We start from the raw sequence: 26,529 nt of genomic DNA, 5'->3' as shown, positions 1-26,529 counted from the left end.
GCTCTGGCTGGGCCACGCAAGGACATTCAGAGACTTGTCCCGAAGCCACTCCTGCGTTGTCTTGGCTGTGTGCTTAGGGTGTTGTCCTGTTGGAAGGTGAACCTTCGTCTCAGTCTGAGGGCCTGAGCACTCTGGAGCAGGTTTTCATCAAGGATCTCTCTGTACATTGTTCCGTTCATCTTTCCCTCGATCCTGACTTGTCTACCAGTCCCTGCCGCTGAAAAACATCCCCAATGGCATGATGGTCCCATCACCATGCTTCGCCGTAGGGATGGTACCTAGCGGCCAACTTTAGGAATAGTCTTGGTGGTTCCAAACTTCTTCCATTTAAGAATGGAGGCCACTGTGTTCTTGGGGATGTTTTGGTACCCTTCCCTAGATCTGTGCCTTGACACAATCCTGTCTCTGAGCTCTACGGACAATTCCTTCAACCTCATGGCTTGGTTTTTGATCTGACATGCGCTGTCAACTGTGGGACCCAATATAGACAGTGTGACTTTCCAAGTATGTCCTTTCAATTTAATTTACCACATGTGAACTCCAATCAAGTTGTAGAAACATCTCAAAAATTATCAATGGAAACAGGATGCACTTCAGCTTCTCAACTTCTCATCGTATAGGGTCTGAATACTTATGTAAATACGTTTTTTTTATTTGCACAAAAAAACTGTTCTCGCTTTGTCATTATGGGGTATTGTGTGTAGATCAAGTAAAAATGTGCATTTAATCCATTTTAGAATGAGGCTGTAATGTAACAAAATGTCTAAAGTCAAGTGGTCTGAATACTTTCCGAATGCACTCTACTGAACCTGGTTACGCATCCAACATATTTACATTTACATTACATTTAAGTCATTTAGCAGACGCTCTTATCCAGAGCGACTTACAAATTGGTGCATTCACCTTATGACATCCAGTGGAACAGTCACTTTACAATAGTGCATCTAAATCTTAAAAGGGGGTGAGAAGGATTACTTATCCTATCCTAGGTATTCCTTAAAGAGGTGGGGTTTCAGGTGTCTCCGGAAGGTGGTGATTGACTCCGCTGTCCTGGCGTCGTGAGGAGTGTGTTCCACCATTGGGGGCCAGGGCAGCGAACAGTTTTGACTGGGCTGAGCGGGAAATGTACTTCCTCAGTGGTAGGGAGGCGAGCAGGCCAGAGGTGGATGAACGCAGTGCCCTTGTTTGGGTGTAGGGCCTGATCAGAGCCTAGAGGTACTGAGGTGCCGTTCCCCTCGCAGCTCCGTAGGCAAGCACCATGGTCTTGTAGCGGATGCGAGCTTCAGTGGAAGCCAGTGGAGAGAGCGGAGGAGCGGGGTGACGTGAGAGAACTTGGGAAGGTTGAACACCAGACGGGCTGCGGCGTTCTGGATGAGTTGTAGGGGTTTAATGGCACAGGCAGGGAGCCCAGCCAACAGCGAGTTGCAGTAGTCCAGACGGGAGATGACAAGTGCCTGGATTAGGACCTGCGCCGCTTCCTGTGTGAGGCAGGGTCGTACTCTGCGGTTGTTGTAGAGCATGAACCTACAGGAACGGGCCACCGCCTTGATGTTAGTTGAGAACGACAGGGTGTTGTCCAGGATCACGCCAAGGTTCTTAGCGCTCTGGAGTTGTCAACCGTGATGGCGAGATCATGGAACGGGCAGTCCTTCCCCGGGAGGAAGAGCAGCTCCGTCTTGCCGAGGTTCAGCTTGAGGTGGTGATCCGTCATCCACACTGATATGTCTGCCAGACATGCAGAGATGCGATTCGCCACTTGGTCATCAGAAGGGGGAAAGGAGAAGATTAATTGTGTGTCGTCTGCATAGCAATGATAGGAGAGACCATGTGAGGTTATGACAGAGCCAAGTGACTTGGTGTATAGCGAGAATAGGAGAGGGCCTAGAACAGAGCCCTGGGGACACCAGTGGTGAGAGCGCGTGGTGAGGAGACAGATTCTCGCCACGCCACCTGGTAGGAGCGACCTGTCAGGTAGGACGCAATCCAAGCGTGGGCCGCGCCGGAGATGCCCAACTCGGAGAGGGTGGAGAGGAGGATCTGATGGTTCACAGTATTGAAGGCAGCCGATAGGTCTAGAAGGATGAGAGCAGAGGAGAGAGAGTTAGCTTTAGCGGTGCGGAGCGCCTCCGTGATACAGAGAAGAGCAGTCTCAGTTGAATGACTAGTCTTGAAACCTGACTGATTTGGATCAAGAAGGTCATTCTGAGAGAGATAGCGGGAGAGCTGGCCAAGGACGGCACGTTCAAGAGTTTTGGAGAGAAAAGAAAGAAGGGATACTGGTCTGTAGTTGTTGACATCGGAGGGATCGAGTGTAGGTGTTGGTACCATGCTGGAAGGGATGTGGTTCAGAACAGGATGTCATCTGTCTGACTTATATCACTTCTCATCTGTTTTTGATTGACAGGCATCACCCAGGAGATGATCAACGAGACCCGGGCGTCTGTAGAGAGGAGAATGATGGGAGATATACAGGAGCTGCTGACTGCGGGAGAGGACGTCAACCGCAACGACTCACAAGGAGCTACTCTGGTGAGATGATATATACAACCAGACTTCTGGAAGTATTGGATCCCTTGATGAAGATGAGCAAAAAAGACTATAAAATAAATTATACAAATCCCGAGCTATATTGTATGCACTATTTATTTGTATTTTTTTCAATTATATTTTTTCATTCAAGTACAATTGCTTAGAGAAAGAGATTTTGTTTAACAAGTAATTCAAATTCAAATAAAAGATAGGGGTCCAAATGAAAATCAAATCAACCAAATCAAAACATATTTTCTATTTGAGATTCTTCAAAGTAGCCACCCTTTGCCTTTGACAGCTTTGCACACTCTTGGCATTCTCTCAACAAGCTGAGGTAGTCACCCGGAATGCAGTTTAATTAACAGGTGTGCCTTGTTAAAAGTACATTTGTGGAATTTCTTTCCTTCTTAATGTGGTTGATCCAATCAGTTGTGTTGTGACAAGGTAAGGGTGGTACACAGAGGAGCCCTATTTGGTAAAATACCAAGTCTATATTGTGGCAAGAACAACTCAAATCATCAAAGAGAAACAATAGTCCATCATTACTTTAAGACATGAAGGTTAGTCATTCCGGAAAATTTCAAGAACTTTGTCAAATTTCTTCAAGCGCAGTATCAAAAACCATCCAGAGCTATGATTTAACTGGCTTTCATGATGACCGCCACAGGAAAGGAAGATCCAGAGTTACCTCTGCTGCAGAGGATAAGTTCATTAGTTAACTGCACCTCAGATTGCAGCCCAAATAAATGCTTCACAGATTTCAAGTAACAGACACATCTCAACATCAACTGTCCAGGGGAGACTGCGTAAATCAGGCCTTCATGGTCGAATTGCAATTATTATTTTTTAAACACTACTAAAGGACACCAATAAGAAGAAGACACTTGCTTGGGCCAAGAAACATGAGCAATGGAATTAGACCGGTGAAAATATGTCCAAATTTGAGATTTTTGGCTCCAACCTCAGTGTATTTGTGAGATGCAGAGTAGGTGAACGGATGATCTCCGTATGTGTGGTTCCCACCGTGAACATGGAGGAGGAGGTGTGATGTGTGGGGGTGCTTTGCTGGTGACACTGTCAGTGAATTTTTTTAGAATTCAAGTCACACTTAACCAGCATGGCTACCACAGCGTTCTGCAGCGATAATCCATCCCATCTGGTTTGCGCTTAGTAGGACTATAATTTGTTTTTCAACAGGACAATGACCCAACACACCTCCAGGCTGTGTAAGGGCTATTTAACCAAGAAGGAGTGATGGAGTGCTGCATCAGATGACCTGGCCTCCACAATCACCTGACCTCAACCGAATTGAGACGGTTTGGGATGAGTTGGACTGCAGAGTAAAGGAAAAGTGCTCAGCATATGTGGGAACTGCTTCAAGACTGTTGTATAAAGCATTCCAGGTGAAGCTGGTTGAGAGAATGCTAAGAGTGTGCAAAGCTGTCATCAAGGCAAAGGGTGTCTATTTTGAAGAATCTGAGGAAGGCACAGTGATGCTGAAACATTGGTAAATACCCATTAAATTGCTGGGAGATTACACATGGAGTGTGTGACTTTCTTTGTTATGGTAGTTTATATTTTGAAGAATCTAAAATATATATAGATTTAACACTTTTTAAGTTACTACATGATTCCATATGTGTTATCTCATAGTCGCTATTATTATACAATGTATAAAATATAACAAATTAAGAGAAACCCTCGAATGAATAGGTGTCCAAACTTTTGACTGGTACTATATACATAAAGAAATAATGTACAATGGGGCTTTTACTTTTTGTGTGCTTTGAACTGAAGAACTGAAGGAACTGAATCCGAATGAGTAGCTGTGGCAATGAGAACGTAGTATAGGTTGTAAAGGAATGTGTCATGCCAGTGCCTAGCCTACTGTGAGGATCACATGCAGTGATTAAGGATTATGATCTAAAAACACTGAATGAAAGGATTTGTCTCAATCGAAAATAAACACAATTGAATAAAACAAATCGGGAAGAGGACATTAAAGTATACTATCCCAAAATAATGAGCCAAAGGTCATATACAGTAACCAGTTAATGGCCACATAACATGGATTTGTATTTGTGCATCTAGTTTACTGGGAAAGGTCAACCTTTCAAAAACACACACACACACACACACACACACACACACACACACACACACACACACACACACACACACACACACACACACACACACACACACACACACACACACACACACACACACAAACACACACACACACACACACACACACATATATAAGAGAGGAGACACACACACACACACACATATTAAGAGAGGGAGACACACACACACATATTAAGAGAGGGAGACACACACACACACACACATATTAAGAGAGGGAGACACACACACACACACACACACACACACATTAAGAGAGGAGAGACACACACACACACACACACATTAAGAGAGGGAGACACACACACACACACACACACACACATTAAGAGAGGGAGACACACACAGAGAGAGTCGGAGAGAGAGAAAGATGTACAGGCAGGCGTGAAAGGCCAGGCGAGGACAAGGGATGATCCTTTTGGCTGACTGTCAACCAGCAGTAATCTTTAAAGTAGCTGTCACGTGAAAATCTCACTTTTTTAAAGTTCATATTCTGTTAACTCATGCCCAAATGTTATTGACTCATACTATACTTCTATTTGTGGATAAAGCATAAATTGGAGAAAGAACACTTAAAAAAAAAACACCCCAAACTTGTATCTCAAACAGACCATTTAAAAAAAAAAGATTGCTATTTCTTCACGCTAGTTCATTTAGCAGACAAGATTTGCTTCGGATTCTGTGGCATATTTTAATTTTATATTATGAAGATCACAATTGGACATATTTTTTCCAAACCATTTCAAAGGAAGTGCGCACATGCGGCCATTCTGTGGTGAGCGGTTAACAAAGAAACTGGTCCTCCTGTATGTTTAATTTAGAATTATTTATACAACTTTAGTTGTGTGATACAAACGTTGGGCTATATGTTTTGAAGGTTAATACATTCTAAGTCTGCGTGATGGGACTCTAATTATGTTTTGAAAAAAGTGGCAAGCTGCACACACTTCATCACTCTCTCATTCACAATTTGACAAGCACTTGATAATATTCTCACCAGGCCTTAAATTTCCCGGCGGCATCCACCTTGTGTGGCCGTAAATGCACCCTAAAAAATCCATACCTTTTGTGGCCGTTGTGCCCTTGGGCTGAATATAATAAGCTAATAGTCATTTCAATTTTCCAGCTGCCGTGCTCCGAAGCACCTCTCTTTTCGTCATCCAACGAGATTAGTAGGCCAACAGCAAAATCACTAGCCCATGTCAATATACCATCCCCCATAGCACAAAAAATGACCTATTCTATCGGTCAACTTGTCCTTCTGTGCAATAAATAAATATTCCAAACCTACGCTAGAACAGTTGGGGAGATGCGATGAGGCTGACCATTTAGCTTAAAATGTTGATAAACTATGAGGCAATTTCTTCAAATTATAAGCACAGCACACGGCAGTAGGCTATAATGTTCCAAAATGTAATCAATGAGCTGGAAAACACTGCTCTCGAAAGTGACGACAAATGTGATTATGCATGTATTGCTTTATTATAAAAGTGCATTTTTATGGGGGAAATTATCCCCCCCAAAGTAGATAATCCCGCGCAGCTTATGTGTGCCAGTTAAACTCAGCACCGGTTAGAAAGCAGATGAATGTGCTCAATTTTAAGAAGTTATTTGGACACTTTAGTTGTGACACAAACCTTATTAAAACATATAGGCCTATGGGCTAGGATACATGAGGTGTGTGACTGATTTTGAAAAGTCGCAAAAAATAACGATATGTGTTTGATATGATGTTTCATGCCTTAATGCACAAGCTGGGCATCATTCACAAGTGATAGGTTAATATTGTCACCAATCAGACTATTCTTAATTATTTTTTTATTTTTTTTAATTTTACCCCTTTTTCTCCCCAATTTCGTGGTATCCAATTGTTTTTTAGTAGCTACTATCTTGTCTCATCACTACAACTCCCGTACGGGCACGGGAGAGACGAAGGTTGAAAGTCATGCGTCCTCCGATACACAACCCAACCAGCCGTACTGCTTCTTAACACAGCGCACATCTAACCCGGAAGCCAGCCGCACCAATGTGTCGGAGGGTACACCGTGCACCTGGCAACCTTGGTTAGCGTGCACTGCGCCCGGCCCGCCACAGGAGTCGCTGGTGTGCGATGAGACAAGGACATCCCTACCGACCAAGCCCTCCCTAACCCGGACGACGTCTAGGCCAATTGTGCGTCGCCCCACGGACCTCCTGGTCGCGGCCGGTTACGCGAACCCAGGGACTCTGATGGCACAGCTGGCGCTGCAGTCCACCGCCCTTAACCACTGCGCCTACCCGGGAGGCCGACTATTCTTAATTTAATGTTGTCTTTACATATACTAAATAATACAGTGCTTTAGGAAAGTATTCAGACCCCTTGAATTTTTCTACATTTTGTTACGTTACAGCCTTATCCTAAAATGAATTTAAAAAATGTTTTCCTTATCAATGGACACAATACCCCACAATGACAAAATTTTTTGCAAATGTATGAAAAATAACTAAAATCAATTATTGACATACGTATTCAGACCCTTTGCTATGAGACTTGAAATTGAGCTCAGGTGCATCCTGTTTCAATTGATCATCCTTGAGGTGTTTCTATAACTTGACTGGATTCCACCTGTGGTAAATGTAATTGATTGGCGAGGCAAACAAGATTCTCTGGTCTGATGAAACCAAGAATGAACTCATTGGCCTGAATGCCAAACGTCACGTCTGGAGGAAACCTGGCACCATCTCTACGATGAAGCATGGTGGTGGCAGCATCAGACTGTGGGCCTGGGAGACTAGTCAGGATCGAGGGAAAGATGAATGGAGCAATGTACAGAGATTCTTGATGAAAACCTGTTCCAGAGATCTCAAGACCTCAAACTGGGGCGAAGGTTCACCTTCCAACAGGACAACGACCCTAAGCACACAGCAAAGAAAACACAGGAGTGGCTTCGGGACAAGTCTCGGAATGTACTAACGTGGCCCAGCCAGATCCCGGACTTGAACCCGATCGAACATCTCTGGAGAGACCTGAAAATAGCTGTGCAGGGGATGCTCCCATCCAACCTGACCTGACAGAGCTTGAGAGGATCTGCAGAGAAGAATGGGAGAAACTCTCCAAATACAGGTGTGCAAAGCTTGTAGCGTCATACCCAAGAAGACTCGAGGCTGTAATCGCTGCCAAAGGTGCTTCAACAAAGTGTCTGAATTTGTATGTAAATGTGATATTTCAGTTTTTTTCTTTGTATAAATTTGCAAAAATGTCAACCTGTTTTTGCTTTGTCATTATGGGGTATTATGTGTAGATTGATGAGAAAAAATTCAAGGGGTCTGAATACTTTTCAAATACACTGTATATAGACGGGCATGATTTTGCCTTTCCAAATCATGTCCAATCAATTGAATTTACCACAGGTGGACTCCAATCAAGTTGTAGAAACATCTTAAGGATGATCAATGGAAACAGCATGCACCTGAGCTCAATTTCAAATCTCATAGCAAAGGGTCTGAATACTTATGTCAATGAGGTGTTTGCAAACATTTCAAAAAAACTGTTTTCGCTTTGTCATTATAGGGTATTGTGTGTAGATTGAGGGGGGAAAAATGTTTCATCCATTTTAGAATAAGGCTGTAATGTAACAAAGTGGAAAGTGGAGGGGTCTGAATACTTTTATAATGCACTGTAAATAATGAATGGAAGAAGCTTTTACCATGTTTCATCTTCATACCAGCCAGGTAGGCTATACACCTGTTGTAAAGTGAAGCAATGTGCTTAATATTCAGAAAGTTCATAAATAAATATAAAAGTATTTTTAATAGAGGCCATCAAAACTCTGTTTTCTCATGCAATTGCATAGCCAGTAGAAATGTTATGCAACATCAGCTCATGGTTACTCCTGAAGTGTTTGATTTAGATTTTAAATCACATTTGCGTTGATGTCAGAGTGATTAGAGGGACAATAGAGTGCTGAGTACCAGGCAGTTAGCAGGTTTGATATGCTACTAATGACCATCAAGCACCATCCTAGCTTAGAGAAGCCTAATTACCATAATGTGGAATTTGACTGCCGCCATGACTAGTGAATGCTGGTGTGGTGGTAATCCCGGTAATACGGTCACTGTAACAGCCCTATCAGAGTTAGCTTCCAACTTCGGTCCCAGTCTATCGATGGTTAATATATTTCTGAGAAAGGACAGAAAGAGTGACACAAAAGGATCCCAAGAGGACATTAGATACCGTATATCAAAATAGTAGGCAGGGAATCTTTTCAAAAAAATATGTGGTGAAGAAGCGAACACTCTAAACTGTACATTCCATCGGTCTCCTCTCCTGTAACCCCATGCAGCTCCACATTGCAGCAGCTAATGGCTACGTCCAGGGTGCAGAGCTGCTGCTGGAGGGAGGGGCCAGGATGGACCTGAGAGACACTGACGGATGGCAGCCGCTCCACGCCGCAGCCTGCTGGGGTCAGGTGAGGTAACACACACACACACACACACACACACACACACACACACACACACACACACACACACACACACACACACACACACACACACACACACACACACACAGGGGAGCATGGACACACGAGGAGTGCACAGAAACGTACACGGGCACACGTACACACGGGCTCCGGCACACAAGGGCAAACGCAGACACACACAGATGCATACAAGTGAACACAAACACACACACTCTCTCTGAACGTGATTGTGGATGGCCATGTAAATACTCATAGATACTCTCCATTGTTCCAGATGCATGTAGCAGAGCTGTTGGTTTCTCACGGTGCCAGTCTCAATGCCAAGACCTACCTAGAGGAGACACCCATTGGTAAGTCGGCCCGATAGAGATCAAAACTTTAGACAACCTTATGACCTCTCTGTTGTTCTATCTCTGTGGTCTGCCCCGACCTGCTGTTTATCATGAGAACGATGATGCTATACCGTGTAAGTGATCACTGTACTAGGGTCTAAAACCCAATAGGAACCCCACACGGCCACCCCATAGCAGAAGTTGTGGATTGTTGTGCTCTGACTGCTGACCTTTCTGTGACCTGTAGACCTGTGCGAGGACGAGGAGTTCCGTGCCATCCTGTTGGACCTGAAACACAAACACGATATTATCATGAAGTCTCAGCTCAAACACAAGACCTCCCTGTGTAGGAGGACGTCCAGCGCAGGCAGCCGTGGGTACGTACTGACCTCTGCTGGTCAGAGAGGAAAACTGCACACTAGTTGTTGTTTTTTTCTCTCACTATTTTCTTCTGCAGTGGGTGCTGTTCAATGGCGAGCCACAACACAAGGGATGGGCTGTTTTTGTTACAGCCTAGCACTAACACACAATTGAACTTTAATAGCTGCATTTTCTTATTAGCCGAATCAGGTGTGTTAGTGCTGGGAATTCCAGTTACTAGCCTGGGATAAAACTAAAGTGTGCCAGGATTAGGACAAAGAAACCATGACCACTGAACTAATTCCTGGACCCCCTTCTCCTCCTCTCTGTATAGGAAAGTGGTGCGGCGGGCCAGCCTGTCTGACAGACACAACCTTCGTGTGAAGGAATACGAGACCGAGGCCATCGTGTGGAGAGGTGGGAGGGAAGGAGGGAGGGAGGAGCAGGAGAAAGAGAAGGAGGCAGACCAGGAGAACAGCCATCTGATCAATACGACTGTTACTATGGTTAGTATGGAGGAATGTTTCTCCTATCACAAATGCAAATCATATTTGTGTGTGTAAACAAGACCATGCAGCTTGTCATTTGACAAAGTAATGACCAGCCTCTAGTCTAGTTAGTCAACTAGCCGTCTATTTCATTTGTGGAGGAAATCAGAGTAAAGGTTTGTTACAGTAATTGATAGCAGTAGTTGGTAACAGTGTTGAATAACCGTTAGTAACAGTAATTTTAATGTTCTCTGTCTCCCAGGTGATTCCGGTGAAGCCAGCAGCGGAGAGGCCCAAGCTCCAGAAAATCCTTAAAGATCCTAGTGGCATCATCAAACAAAACGGCATCATCTCCACGACGACGTCTACGCCCGCTCCCAGTCAGTCGCCGGCCACCAATGGTGAGGCTCCATCCCCTGACACGAAGAGTATGACGTCCATTCCGCTGCCCGAGGACTCTTCCTCCTTGCCCAGGGAGCGTGCTCAGACACTATCAGAACTGAAAAAGCAGAGGTCGGCCGCCAAGCTGCTCAACCACCCTCTCCTCAACGGTCACCTTGGAAACGGCTCCACAGAAACCGCCGAGCCCCAGAGCCCTGTGGACTCCCGCATGCCGCTGGTCTCCTCCAATGGCAGCGCAGTTTACTACACCCCGGCCAGCGGGGACCCACCCATCCTCAAACTGAAACAGCCAATAGATGATGAGGAACTAAAGGGGCACAGCTGCTGCTGTGTCTCCTAGGGAGGGGTGGAGGTCACCCCAAGACACTGATTTAAGGTCAGGTTTACTCTGTTCTCCTCCAATGCATTAAGGTTAGGGTTCGAGGAGGGTAAACTGATCGTAGATCTGTGTCAAATGGTAACTTCTTCCCAGATAGTGTGTACCAGAGCAGGATGGTCATGTGACTGAAGTAGGAAGAGATTGCACAGCAGGACACCAAAATGCAGAGCCAAGGTCCAAGAATGCAATAGGAGTGGAGCTGGTTCAGCCAGGTGATTGGTTACCTGCCCCTACTCCCTAGTTTTCCTACCCACTGCTGTTTCAACTCCTGGCCACACCAGTATGGAGGATAGGATAACCTTAGAGAATTCAAGTAAAAGATGACTTGGAGAAGAGCCAAACGGTGATAGCTTGTGGTCGATTGACAGGGCAGGTATGTGGTGGACACTGTTGAATTCCCTGGGTGGCTGAGATGGTCCATAGACCATAAGAGTATGGAGGATTCCTCTACCCCCCCCCCGGAGAACGGGCATGCCACTGTGGTAGATTGTGGTTGATGTAGAGAGTAAGGAAGTGGAACGAGATGGCCCTTATCCCCTATGAGGAGAGAACTCTGGTGCCCTATAAAGGGGTGGATGCTTAGGCAGCGTGCTCTCCCATGTTAAGCGTATGTGGTGTCTTACTTTTGACTGAATCACTGTTTTCAAACCACATTCTTACTTTATCCACTGTTTCTGGAACTTGTTTGAGGAAAAAAATACTCCAAGAAATCAGAATACACTCTCTGTGTTATTACTGAAACAAAGAGGGATACTCTTTCTTAATTAAGACGTATTCTTGTTCAAATGCTGACTATTTCAGAAAAGGGAAGGAATGGTTTATACCTGAGTGGCAGGTAGCCTAGCGGCTAGCGCGTTGGACCAGTAACTGAAAGGCTGCTGGTTTGAATCCCCGAGCCAACAAGGTGAAAAAAAATCTATTGATGTGCCCTTGAGCAAAGCACTTAACCCTAATTGCCCCTGTAAGTTGCTCTGGATAAAAGCGTCTTCTACATGACTAAAATGTAAATAACAAAACAGAACAGTATTACAGTCAACGATCTATCTGCTCCTGTGAAGAAGGAGGATTGGAGCACTGCACTATAGACATTTGAAACAATGCAGCATTAAACTCATCATCCGTCCAGATCCGAACTTGCATCGATAAAGGTGGTAAAAAGGTGTTTGATATACCCATGTCTTTTTGCTTATTTGTAGGTAATTTAAGCAAAAAGAATTGCTTGAAAATACAGTGCATTAGGAAAGTATTCAGACCCCTTGACTTTTTCCACATTTTGTTATCTTAGACTTATTATAAAATGTATTGAGTAAATTAAAAATCCTCATCAATCTACACACAATACCCCATAATGACAAAGTGAAAACAGTTATTTTTTTATGTTTCCATTGATCATCCTTGATGTTTCTACAACTTGATTGGAGTCCACCTATGGTAAATTCAATTGGACATGATTTGGAAAGGCAGACACCTGTCTATAAGGTCCCACAGTTCACAGTGCACGTCAGAGCAAAAACCAAGCCATGAGGTCAAAGGAATTGTCCGTAGAGCTCCGAGACAGGATTGTGTCGAGGCACAGATCTGGAGAAGTGTACCAAAAAAATGTCTGCAGCATTGAAAGTCCCCAAGAACACAGTGGTGTCCATCACTCTTAAATGGAAGCAGTTTGGAACTACCAAGACTCTTTCTAGAGCTGGCCGCTCAGCCAAACTGAGCAATCGGGGGAGAAGGGCCTTGGTCAGAAAGGTGACCAAGAACCCAATGGAGATGGGAGAACCTTCCAAAAGGACAACCATCTCTGCAGCACCAATCAGCACCAATCAGGCCTTTATGGTAGAGTGGCTAGGCGGAAGCCACTGCTCTGTAAAAGGCACATGACAGCCCGCTTGGAGTTTGCCAAAAGAGATTGAACTCTTTGGCCGGAATGCCAATCGTTATGACTGGAGGAAACCTAGATGTTTTTCAGGGACTGGGAGAATAGTCAGGATCGAGGGAAAGATGAACGGAGCAAAGTACAGCGAGATCCTTAATGAAAACCTGCACCAGAGCGAACATCAGACTGGGACAAAGGTTCACCTTGTAACAGGACAACAATCCTGCGCACACAGCCAAGACAACGCTGGAGTGGCTTCGGGACAAGTCTCGAATGTCCTTGAGTGGCCCAGCCAGAGCCCAGACGTGAACCCGATCGTACATCTATTCAGGACAGACCTGAAAATAGCTGTGCAGCGACGCTCCCCATCCAACAAGACAGAGCTTGAAAGGATCTGTAGAGAAGAATGGGAGAAACTCCCCAAATACAGGTGTGCCAAGCTTGTAGCGTCATACCCAAGAAGACTCGAGGCTGTAATTTCTGCTGAAGGTACTTCAACAAAGTACTGGGTCTGAATACTTATGTAAATGTGATATTTCAGTTTTTTTTTTTTAGCAATTTTTCTTTTAAATAAAATGTTTTTGCTTTGTTATTGTGGGGTATTGTGTGTAGATTGATGAAGGAAAAACACTATTTAATTTGTTTTAGAATAAGTCTGTGACGTAACAATGTGGAAAAGGTAAAGGGGTCTGAATACTTTCCGAATGCACCATATGTACCGTTTCCAGCTTTTTATTTATGAAGAATAATTTTATGAAAAGGATATGGTTTGCAAATTCCTACAGTGTATTTATTTTATTTTTATAGCTATGGAAAGTGAATGCAGTATATCTTCCTTTCCTGTGAAGCACTGATCCTAGATCTGTTTGTGATGTCTTGCCAGCTTCATTGCTGCCATTGACATGGAGTAGGCAAAACAGTACAAACAGATCTGGAACCAGGCTAGAAGCACTGCACCTTCTAGAATGGAAATGTTCCTTTGGAGTTGACAAGGTTATTGTCCAGTCATATGTAGCTTGTGTATAACCTGGTCCCAGATCTGTGTGTGTGCTGTATTGCCAACTCAATAAAATAGGATTTCACAGGAAAGAGCACAAACAGGTCTGAGTCAAGGCATATTCCACCCAGGCTCAGTTAAATTGCTTGAAAACTAAGAGACTTGGCAAAGCAAAGTATAACACTTGCTTATTACCATTACATGCATATTAACTCAGAAAATGTATGGTATCTGACATGATGTAGCCCACTGTGTATTATTTTTTAGAATGTGTGTCTGTGTTCCAAGTTCCAACACTGGAAGCACCTACCTACTTAACAATGAAAAGTAGGATTGTAGGAAGTAGTTAATGAGGCTGGTTCATCTGTGTTATTGTCCTTTAACCTGTGGATACATACAGTATAAAGTAGTAGTAGACAATTGTCTGCTACCCTCAGATTTGTAGTAGTACTGTAGTAATACTGTAATACTACAGTGTAGTAGCAGTAGTAGTACCAGCTACCCTCAGCTCTGCCCCCCAATTGTGCCCCTATGGGTGCCAAGTAGTCTTCCAAAGGAGAGGGGACATGGACTGGGGACGGGGACCAGGGAAGGCGGCCCACCTGTATCAGTGTTGTCCTCTTATCTCCTGTACCCACCGCCATCCCAACTGCCCTGTCCTGCCTGTGTATAGTGTCAAAAATTGTAAACTTTTCCCAGAATTGCATAATAAGTTGTCGTCGTTGTTGTGACATTGTACTCCAGCCATTCAAATAGAGACAAAGATAACACAAGTTAGTAACACTTTACATTAAGTTGCTCTTATAACTATGTAGTTACAGGTATAGAGCCCCACAGTGGAGGTGCCATTCATTACTATTTAGCTAACATTAGATAAAACCTATTGGTCAAACATTTGGTTCTTTAATGGTTCCAATCATTTTTCCACCATTCATTATTCCCATATTATTATCCCAATTATCCCAAAATTATTCCCATTTTTCTAAAATCCCCTATGGGAAAAATGAATGGTGGAAAAATTATTGGAACCAATTCCTTGTTTGACTGTTAGGTTTTATGGGTATTATGACACCTACTGTGGTACTCTATAAGGCAACTTAAGTGTTCAGGGCTCTAAAGAGCAATCAATTTGGTCACATATGCAACAAAATATCTTGCTGTTATATTTTGGGAGCACCAGTGCAAGAGAGAATATATATTTTATAATTTTGTAATAATAATTGTTGTAATGATAAGCCTCCGTTGTACCTGTTGTTTCCCAAGTGCAGATTCATTAGTGTCATGCACCATTATTACAGCTAAAACTACTTGTTTCTGAACCCATATTTAGACCCTCTATCTAGACCCGACCTAACAACCTGGTAACTTTACCAGTACATCCAAACATTTGGTGGCACAGAAAGGAAAAGGGATAGCTCCTTTCGTGATCATAGCAAACAATGAATGACAGATCTCTTGCATGTTGTCATCACGATCTTGACGCTCTTAAAGAGACCATGTATCATTTTCAATGTAATGCATCTCAATAGGAAAATAGTGCTTTTAAATCATGAAAAACCTAATATTCCACAAATGACTTTGTATCAACATTTCACTTTTTTATAATTAACAAATGTATTTACAAGGCTTCAGAAGTAGAACTAAGCAGGTAGCCTAGTGGTTAGAGCGTTGGACAAGTAACTGAAAGGTTGCAAGATCAAAGGTAAAAATATCTTGTTCTGCCCCTGAAACAAGGCAGTTAACCCACTGTTCCTAGGCCGTCATTGAAAATAAGAATTTGTTCTTAACTGACTTCCCTAGTTAAATAAAGGTAAAATATAATTCATATAGGCTATGCAATATCTCAATTGGTGCTCCTGCAATTTGTTGTGCTCCTAACTTTTTAAAGTTAGGAGCACCAGTGCTACCAATGAAAAATGTTAATTTAGAGCCCTGGTTGTGTTACCAAAAATATGAACTAAACTCAGCAAAAAAAAAAAAAAGTCAAATGCATTTATTTTCAGCAAACTTAACATGTGTAAATATTTGTATGAACCTAAAAAGATTCAACAACTGAGACATAAACTGAACAATTTCCACAGACATGTGACTAACAGAAATGGAATACTGTGTCCCTGATCAAGGGGGGGTAAAAATCAAAGGTAACAGTCAGTATCTGGTGTGGCCACCAGCTGCATTAAGTACTGCAGTGCATCTCTTCATGGACTGCACCAGATTTGCCCGTTCTTGCTGTGAGATGTTAACCCACTCTTCCACCAAGGAACCTGCAAGTTCCCAGACATTTCTGGGGGGGAATGGCCCTAGCCCTCACCCTCTGATCCAACAGGTCCCAGACGTGCTCAATGGGATTGAGATCCGGGCTCTTCGCTGGCCATGGCAGAACACTGACATTCCTGTCTTGCAGGAAATCACACACAGAACAAGCAGTATGGCTGGTGGCATTGTCAGGATGAGCCTGCAGGAAGGGCACCACATGATGGAGGAGGATGTCTTCCCTGTAATGCACAGCGTTGAGATTGCCTGCAATGACAACAAGCTCAGTCCGATGATGCTGTGACACACCGCCCCAGACCATGACGGACCTTCCACCTCCAAATCGATCCCACTCCAGAGTACAGGCCTCGGTGTAACGCTCATTCTTTCGACGATAAACGCAAATCCGACCATCACCCCTGGTGAGACAATACCGCGACTTGTCAGTGAAGAGCACTTTTTGCCAATCCTGTCTGGTCCAGCGACGGTGGGTTTGTGCTCATAGGTGACGACGTTGCCGGTGATGTCTGGTGAGGACCTGCCTTACAACAGGCCTACAAACCCTCAGTCCAGCCTCTCACCCTATTGCGGACAGTCTGAGCACTGACGGAGGGATTGTGCATTCCTGTGTAACTCAGGTAGTTGTTGTTGCCATCCTGTACCTGTCCCGCAGGTGTGATGTTCGGATGTTCCGGTCCTGTGCAGGTGCTACACATGGTCTGCCACTGTGAGGACGATCGGCGTCTCACAGTACGGACATTGCAATTTATTGCCCTGGCCACATCTGCAGTCCTCATTCCTCATTGCAGCATGACTAAGGCACGTTCACACAGATGAGCAGGGATTCTGGGCATCTTTCTTTTGGCGTTTTTGAGAGTCAGTAGAAAGGCCTCTTTAGTGTCCTAAGTTTTCATAACTGTGACCTTAATTGCCTACCGTCTGTAAGCTGTTAGTGTCTTAACGACCGTTCCACAGGTGCATGTTCATTAATTGTTTAAGCATGGGAAATAGAGTTTAAACCATTTACAATGAAGATCTGTGAAGTTATTTGGATTTTTACGAATTATGTTTGAAAGACAGGGTCCTGAAAAAGGGACGTTTCTTTTTTTGCTGAGTTTATGTCAGCATGCCAGGCAGAGGGTTGTTTTCATAGTGTCCATTGTATTTACGTGTAAGTAGGAATTCCCAGGAGTCCAAATGTTTCATATCTGTATTATCTGACCACTACTATGACCCAAATTTAAAGTGACAGAACCATCTTTCGACTGTTTGTTCCTATTGTTGTGGCCAGTGCTTGTGTGTCAAACAGTCTGTCAGATGTGCAAACTGAAAATGGTTGATCAGCGTGTATTTTATAAAGACGTGTTGTTAATAATAATAAGAAGAAGAAACTATTAAAACTACTGATTTTGTAATTACTGGAAAATACTGATGGTTGTATTAACATTTTGAATAAATTGTGTATTTTGTGCATTTCGTTGTCTTCAATGTATATGAGAAGCCATTCCTGTTGCATTGTGAACATCTATTTTTTTCACAGAAAAATTGTAGCTGTCCTCTACTCTCCTCTATGGTAGCCTTGTGTGGCTGTGCAGAGAGAGTGACGGGCAATGTGATAACAGCCCTCTGCCCTCCGTTAAGCAGCTGTCAGGCGCTTGGTGTTAGCGGAGGCTCTTCGCTCCTCTCAGAAGAAATACTCATTCACTGGCTGTACTGTGGGGTTACTGGAGTCACGCTTCTACAAGCTGCATGCTAGTATCAGTCACAGCCATAACTCTTGGCATGGCGAAAGAGAGTTTAGAGGAGTGAACGAATCCATCCACAGTGCCCTATTTTCCGTGGTCACGTCATAGAAAGTATTATATTATTACACACACTGAACAAAAATATAAATGCAACAATTTCAGAGATTTCACTGAGTTACAGTTGATATAAGGAAATCAGTCAATTGAAATACATGAATTAGGCCCTAATCTATGGATTTAGTGTGACTGGGAATACAGATATGCATCTTTTGGTCACAGATACCTTTAAAAAAGGTCGGGGCGTGGATCAGAAAACCAGTCAGTATCTGGTGTGACCACCATTTGCCTCATACAGTTTGACACATCTCCTTCGCATTGAGTTGATCAGGCTGTTGATTGTGGCTCTTTGGAATGTTGTCCCACTCCGCTTCAATGGCTGTGCGAAGTTGCTGGATATTAGCGGGAACTGGAACACGCTGTCGTACATGTTGATCCAAAGCATCCCAAACATGCTCAATGGGTTACATGTCTAGTGGGTATGCAGGCCATGGAAGAACTGGGACATTTTCAGCTTCCAGGAATTGTGTATAGATCCTTGCTACAAGGGTCCGTGAATTATCATGCTGAAACATGGGGTGATGGCGGCGGATGACAATGGGCCTCAGGATCTTGTCATGGTATCTCTGGGCATACAAATTGCCATCGTTGACATTAGCTTATGCCTGCCCGTACCATAACCCCACCGCCACCATATGGCACTCTGTTCACAACGTTGACATCAGTAAACCGCTCGCCCACACAACGCCATAGACACTCTGCCTTCTGCCCCGTACAGTCGAAACCGGGATATTTTATTTCCGCTCATGGGGACCAACACTTTACGTTAATGTTGCGTTTTAATATTTTTGTTCTGTATAGCTATGTAGTTACTCTGTGCCTGTGTTCCTAATGTTTCTGCACTTCTAGTGAAGTAACACAGTCTATCTGGTAATACGGTATTTTAATTCTCGATCTCAAAGCAATCTGTTAAGGAGAGGGAATTGGAGGACTGTTTAAGTGCATGTTACCCTGCTAACATGGGTTAACGTATGTGGCATAATGGTGCTCCATACACACTGAATCCTGGGAACAGGGCAGCGAGAGGCCCTGACCCCAGTAAGCCACTGTAACCTGAATTAGCAGGATGGAACTCTCGATGGAATTAGAACTCTTAGAACTCTGAATTAGAATGGTTTTTAAAAGTGGAACTAATTCAAATTATATGAGAGAAACTCAGTCCTGGCACTGTTCCAGCTCCTCCTTATCCAGAGAGGAATAGAGAGGACTGGGGTCAATGCCAGCTGGCCCGGTCTGAATGTAACCAGCTCAGCCGAAAGGACAACGCAGCCACAATGAGAATAACAGGCCAAAGAGATGAGGTTATGGCAGAGCCGGTATCATGTGATTTAGCTCCATTGTCCCTCTGCTCTGTCTATAAGGCAGCGAGTGTCTCCATTTCAATCTGTGTCTGCAGCATGGTGCCCCTCAGTCAAAGAAGAAGGGCTACATTCATGAGACACAATGGGTGAAAAAGATCACGTGTAAGGACTGTTGACATGGCTCTATTAGCTTTTTAAAAAAATTGAACCTTTATTTAACCAGGTTAGTCTCATTGAGACGACCTGGATATTGTGTTGGTATGTGCATTCAACTCTCACTGCGAGCCACTCAACACATCGCTTCGAGATTATGAATATTCTACCGTAGGCCTTCTACCCTTTTGACATCAGCAGTTGTCACAGTTATTTAACAGTACAGTTTACATGTGTCTGCCATATTCTACAGGGCATCAAACTGAAAGCAAACAAATATAGTGTATTACATGTTTTTAAATGAAATGTGTGTGAGCTAAAAAAAAACTGGTGCTCTGCTTACAAATAACAACTTTTTATGCCTGCCTACAGAATAGCAATAAAGGGGTGTTATCAATAAACTGTTTGAAGAATCCGATTTCATGATAAACACTTGATGTCGGAAGTTTACATAGACCTTAGCCAGATAAAACTCAGTTTATCACAATTCCTGACATGTAATCCTAGTAAAAATCCCCTGTCTTAGGTCAGGATCACCTCTTTATTTTAAGAATGTGAAATTTCCACTTTTAATTATTTCATCACGTTCCCAGTGGGTCAGAAGTTTACATATACTCAATTACTATTTGGTAGCATTGCCTTCAAATTGTTTTACTTGGGTCAAACATTTCGGGTAGCCTTCCACAAGCCTCCCACAACAAGTTGGGTGAATGTTGGCCCATTCCCCCTGACAGAGCTAGTGTAACTGAATCAGGTTTGTTGGCCTCCTTGCTCGCACACGCTTTTTCAGTTCTGCCCACACATTTTCAACAGGCTAGAGGTCAGGGCTTTGTGATGGCCACTCCAATACCTTGACTTTGTTGTCCTTAAGCCATTTTGCCACAACCTTGGAAGTATGCTTGGGGTCATTGTCGATTTGGAAGACCCATTTGTGATGAAGCTTTAACTTCCTGACTGACATCTATCTGTGAGGTGCACCAGTCCCTCCTGCAGCAAAGCACCCCCACATGATGCTGCCACCCCCGTGCTTCATGGTTGGGATGATATTTTTCGGCTTGCAAGCCTCCCCCTTTTTCCTCCAAACATAACGATGGTCATTATAACCAAACAGTTCTATATTTGTTTCATCAGACCAGAGGACATTTCTCCAAAAAGTACGATCTTCGTCCCCATGTGCAGTTGCAAACCGTAGTCTGGTTTTTTTATGGCAGTTTTGGAGCAGTGGCTTCTTCCTTGCTGAGCGGCCTTTCAGGTTATGTCGATTATAGGGCTTGTTTTACTGTGGATATAGATACTTTTGTACCTGTTTCCTCAAGCATCTTCACAAGGTCTTTTGCTGCTGTTCTGGGATTGATGTGCAATTTTGCACCAAAGTACGTTCATCTCTAGGAGACAGAACGTGTCTCCTTCCTGAGCGGTATGACGGCTGCGTGGTCCCATGGTGTTTATACTTGCATACTATTGTTTGTACAGATGAACGTGGTACCTTCAGGCGTTTGGAAATTGCTGCCAAGGATGAACCAGACTTGTGGTCTACAATTTATTTTCTGAGGTCTTGGCTGATTTCTTTTGATTTTCCCATGATGTCAAGCAAAGAGGCACTGAGTTTGAAGGTAAGCCTGGAAATACATCCACAGGTACACCTCCAATTGACTCAAATGATGTCAATTAGCCTATCAGAAGCTTCTAATGCCATGATGTAATTTTGGGGGATTTTCCAAGCTGTTTAAAGAAACAGTCAATTTAGTGTATGTAAACTTCTGACCCACTGCAATTGTGATACAGTGAATTATAAGTGAAATAATCTGTCTGCAAACATTTGTTGGAAAAATTACTTGTCATGCACAAAGTAGATGTCCTAACCGACTTCCCAAAACTATAGTTTGTGGTTGAAAAATGTGTTTTAATGACACCCAACCTAAGTGTATGTGAACTTCCGACTTCAACTGTACAAGTTTCTGAAAATCAGAGGTGGCGTATTTGTTTTAGCTACAGTCATGAGAACTGTCATGGCAGTTCAGGCACAGGTTGAGTCCGAAATGGCACCCTATTCCCTACAGTGCGTTACTTTTGACCAGGGCCCAGACATTGACCGTATAATAAAACGCAGGGCGACAGGGTGAGATTTGACCTGTAAGGATATTTTCTGCTTAGATGGACACCCTGCCTTAGCTGCCTGCAAAGAGCTTAGCAGTTAACCCTGGACTGCCTGCCACACAACCACAGGTGGGGAGCTGCATGGGACTGCTATGTAGAAGCTGTTTTTACACTACCAAAACAACACACAGCAACAGGACACCCGCTGTGCTGAGGGATTGACATTAGTCCATAACACCGTGCATGGACACGGCATATTTGGTGACTTTCACTAGCACATCAGACGGATAGGTGTCAATGGAGCGACTGGAATGGGGAAATATTGTTGACTCTTCACACACTAGCTATCTACTGTATCTATGACCAGATTTTCTGGTTTCTCACCTGAGCCCCATGTATCAAACAAGAAACAGCAATGTGTTTGCTCTCTATCATCTACTGTATGTAGAGTAGACATTTACAATCATTGACATTATGTGACACATGGCAGCCAGACTACATCTTGCTGTGCAGCAACAATAGCCTTGGTGATGGAGAACAAACATGCATCTCGATGAGCTACCAGTCAGTCCCAATAGCCCAGTCATTCTTTGAGTATGTTATGAGTGCAGGGTCAGCATGTTGCGGTTGTGGAGGCTGACTGGCTGTGGCCTCTCACTTATTAGCCAACAACATCCTATTTCCACACGACAACATCAAACTGTTACGGCATCCTATTTCACTTCCTTTAAAAAAAGGAGAAATTCAACAACATCAGAACTTAATTTAAGTCTACTATAAAAGCGGAGTTCATTCATGAAATGTTAATTTGAAAACGCATTAAAAAATACACTGAGTATACCAAACATTAGGAACACCTAATTAGGAACCACTTTTGCCCTTAGAACACCCTCAATTAGTTGAGGCATGGACTCTACAAAGTGTCGAAAGGGTTCCACAGGGATGCTGGCCCATGTTGACTCCAGTTATTTCAAGTTGGCTGGATGTCCTTTGGGTGGTGGACCATTCTTTATAAACATGGGAAACTGTCGAGCGTGAAAATCCCAGCGGCATTGTAGTTCTTGACACAAACCGGTGCGCCTGGCACCTAATACAGTACCATACCCCGTTCAAAGACACCTATATTGTTTGTCTTACCCATTCACTCTCTGAATGGCACACATACACAATCCATGTCTCAATGCTTAAAAAACATTATTTAACCTGTCTCCTCCCCTTCATCTACACTGATTGAAGTGGATTTAAAAAGTGACGTCTAGGGGTTATAGCTTTCACCTGGCGATACCTGTTTTGTATACTCTGTGTATATTTTAAATAAGGCAAAATTAAACATGTAGATATAGATAAGGCTCTACTTTTACAGACACCAATGAACCACCTGTCATGTTGATGGTAGTGGTAAGGTAGTAAGGAGGGTAGAGAGTACAGTTTCAGCCCCAGCAGTAGGTTGTTTTGAATTTCTGGTTACCAGCTCTCGCACTGACTGTGTGTTAATTCCTGAGAAAGTTACTACACTGGTCACAGGTCGGCGAAGAAGAGAAAGGCACATTGTGTGTTTTGAAATCAGCTATAGAAAGAATTGCATATTGAAATCATAGCTTTCTGTAGCAGACTAACTAGGCGAGGAGCAAAATTGTGTTTCAGACCTGTTTGTCATGTGGTTTAACCATTTCCTGAGAGAGAGCGAGAGAGACAGTGTTCTATTGCACGTACACAAACTTCAACCCACTATGTAACACAGAAATACGGACAAACACACCCACAGACAGCAAATACACAGACAGTAAACCGATGGGCAGCAAAAACAGTTGATCAGGCACGCCTTCAGTTATCGATACCAGTCGGAATGTGGATAACCTTATCTGTACCCAGACACAATGGGGCAAATTATTATCTGAAAAAAAGTTGGGTATACAGCCCCACATGTACATGATGATAGTGTGAAACATGACATCCCACTGGGCACAGACATCATTTCAACATCTAGTTTTGATGTACATTTGGTTGAGTTGTCAACTGACGTGAATTCAATATGAAATCAACCAACAATGTCGTTGGATTTAAGTTAAAAAGTTGAGTTTAAAAAAAATGGAAATTCCCTTACTTTGATGACTTTTTGCAAATCCAATCTGTTTTTCACATTGATTCAACGTCATCAGATTGTATTTTTTTTCTGTTGAAATGTTGTGGAAACAACGTTGATTCAACCAGTTTTTGCCCAGTGGGATGATTGTAGACCAACTTTATGAATGCAATATGTAACATTTGCTTGACAAGTCTTTCATGGAATAGAGAACAATAATAATGGGGTCTTTTTCTAGGCACTAACAAAGACTAACTCCGACATGGGTCGTTTGACAAAGCCTATGTGGAAATTAATGTTTTTTTTTGTAGGGTTTCGGATAAATGCCGAAAATAAGGTCTTCTAAGCCTGTGTTAACCTGAGACCTTATTTTCGGCATTTATCCCAAAACCACTTTCTTTCCCCATTAATTTCCCCCATTGGAATTGCTGAACGAACCGGAGGTTTAATTTCCTGTTTTTAGGACTACAAAATGGCGAGCTATATACAGCATAGGCCCACTAGTATTTTCTCAGAAATTGAAAGTTATAAACTGTGGTTGTTTATAACCTTGACTAGCCCATCACTCTCTTTAAGGTTATTGAAATCTAACTTCCTTCAGGCCAAGACGGGAGAGAGGGCTATCATTAGTCGAACTGGCTGGAACTTCATATTACTGCCACATCTCATGGGAAAATACTTAACATACTTCAATGATGTTAGACACATACTGTCAGACTCTGCTAAATGGGGAGAGAGAGAGTGATGTTGTTAAATTAGATTCAGGGTCAAATATAGCATTTGTTTTTAATAGATGTCACTAATTGGGAACTTTTGACCCATTAATTGGCTCCAAACATTTACACACAAATATAGATGTTGACTGAACTAAAAGTCACACACAAACGGGCCAAAGGGTGGTGCAAACGGCCCAGTACATCACCGGGGCCAAGCTTCCTGCCATCCAGGACCTCTATACTAGGCGGTGTCAGAGAAAGGCCCTAAAAATGGTCAAAGACTCCAGCCACCCTAGTCATAGACTGTTCTCTCTGCTACCACATGGCAAGCGGTACCGGAACTGCCAAGTCTAGGTCCAAGAGGCTTCTAAACAGCTTCTACCCCCAAGCCATAAGACTCCTGAACCTCTAATCAAATGGCTACCCAGACTATTTACATTGCCCCCCTTTTTACACTGCTGCTACTCTCTGTTGTTATCATCTCTGCATAGTCACTTTAACAATTCTACCTACATGTATATATTACCTCAACTAACCGGTGCACCCACACATTAACTCTGTACCGGTACCCCCCCTGTATATTGTCTCTCTATTGTTATTTTACTGCTGCTCGTTAATTACTTGTTACTTTTTTTATTTTTTTATCCATATTTTTTAAAACTGCATTGTTGGTTAGGGGCTCTTAAGGGGCAAATTTGATTCGAGTTCCACACTGCCTCTGGAGTCAAGGTCAGCACAAGAACTGTTCATCAGGAGCTTCATAAAATGGGTTTCCATGGCCGAGCAGTCACACACAAGCCTAAGATCACCATGCGCAACGCTGAGCATGGAGTGGTGTAAAACTTGCGCCATTGGACTCTGGAGCAGAGGAAACGCGTTCTCTGGAGTGGGGAATCACGCTTTACCATCTAGCAGTCCGACGGACAAATCTGGGTTTGGTGGAGGCCAGGAGGATGCTACCTGCCCGAATGTTAGTGCCAACTGTAAAGTTTAGTAGAGGTGGAATTATGGTCTGGGGCTGTTTTTCATGGTTTGGGCTAGGCCCCTTAGTTACAGTGAAGGGAAATATTAACGCTACAGCATACAATGATATTCTAGATGGTTATATGCTTTCAACTTTGTGGCAACAGTTTGGAGAAGGCCCTTTCTTGTTTCAGCATGACAATGCCCCCGTGCACAAAGCGAGGTCCATACAGAAATGGTTTGTCGAGATCGGCTGTAGAAGAACTTGACTGGCCTGCACATTGCCCTGACCTCAACATCATCAAATATCTTTGAGATGAATTGCAATGCCGACTGCGAACCAGGCCCAATCGGCCAACATCAGTGGCTGACTTCGCTAACGCTCTTGTGGCTGAATGGAAGCAAGTCCCTGCACTAATGTTCCAACATCTACTGGGAAGCCTTCCCAGAAGAGTAGATGTTATTATAGCAGCAAAGGGGGGACAAACCAAACTTCACATGAATCCCCATGATTTTGGAATGAGATGTTCAATGAGCAGGTGTCCACATTCAATACAATAAGGTAGCATGTTTCGCACTGGCTGAAAGTTGATTGCATTTGTGAGAGGAGGTTGCCCCACTCTGTCTGACTCGGGTCTGAACAAATGTGACCTAGACTAATTAAGCATGTGTAGTAATTGTTAGAATTTTATTTCCCCATGGAAAAGTGATTGCTTTTTATATATATAAAAAAATAAGCTTTATCTGCCTCCCCAATGAAAATTACTTATATATTTCATGGAAAAGAGATGTTCTATGTTTATGGACAATGCACCTGCTGCCTTGCTGACAAAATGACAGAGCGGCGCAAATTACTGTTAAATTTGAGAACAATAGCGGGTCTGGGGGACTGTGACAACAATTTTGGACCCCCTTGTGGCCCCCCTAAATGTAGAGTAAGCAAAAAATTAGTTATGTAAAAATTATTTCAATCTTTCTTTCTCTTTTACATCTGTTATTAGACAGTGGCAACGATGATGATTATGAACATGGTATTTTGCCTGCTAATGCAGTAAAGAAAACGATATGACAAAAATAACATCTAATGTAACTGGCCCCCCCAGTTGAAATGGTCTAGAACCGCCACTGTTTGA

General features: G+C 43.3%; 1 protein-coding gene across 1 annotated transcript in view; it reads left to right on the top strand.

Moving 5' to 3' along the window:
- Nucleotides 1–14,482, top strand: part of LOC118399911 (protein phosphatase 1 regulatory inhibitor subunit 16B) — a 131,669-nt gene extending 117,187 nt beyond the window's left edge. Inside the window, exons 6-11 of the mRNA XM_035796131.2 lie at nucleotides 2,405–2,529; nucleotides 9,000–9,125; nucleotides 9,415–9,490; nucleotides 9,720–9,849; nucleotides 10,167–10,338; nucleotides 10,583–14,482. Coding sequence (XP_035652024.1) covers nucleotides 2,405–2,529; nucleotides 9,000–9,125; nucleotides 9,415–9,490; nucleotides 9,720–9,849; nucleotides 10,167–10,338; nucleotides 10,583–11,062 — 1,109 coding nt within the window. The 3' untranslated portion in view covers nucleotides 11,063–14,482. The remainder of the gene's footprint in view (nucleotides 1–2,404; nucleotides 2,530–8,999; nucleotides 9,126–9,414; nucleotides 9,491–9,719; nucleotides 9,850–10,166; nucleotides 10,339–10,582) is intronic.
- Nucleotides 14,483–26,529: the final 12,047 nt, after the last annotated feature.

The sequence above is a fragment of the Oncorhynchus keta genome, chromosome 21 (assembly GCF_023373465.1).
Source record: "Oncorhynchus keta strain PuntledgeMale-10-30-2019 chromosome 21, Oket_V2, whole genome shotgun sequence".
Lineage (NCBI taxonomy): Eukaryota > Metazoa > Chordata > Actinopteri > Salmoniformes > Salmonidae > Oncorhynchus > Oncorhynchus keta.
Note: the sequence above shows the minus strand (reverse complement) of the source record. Positions and strands in the feature narration are given on the sequence as shown.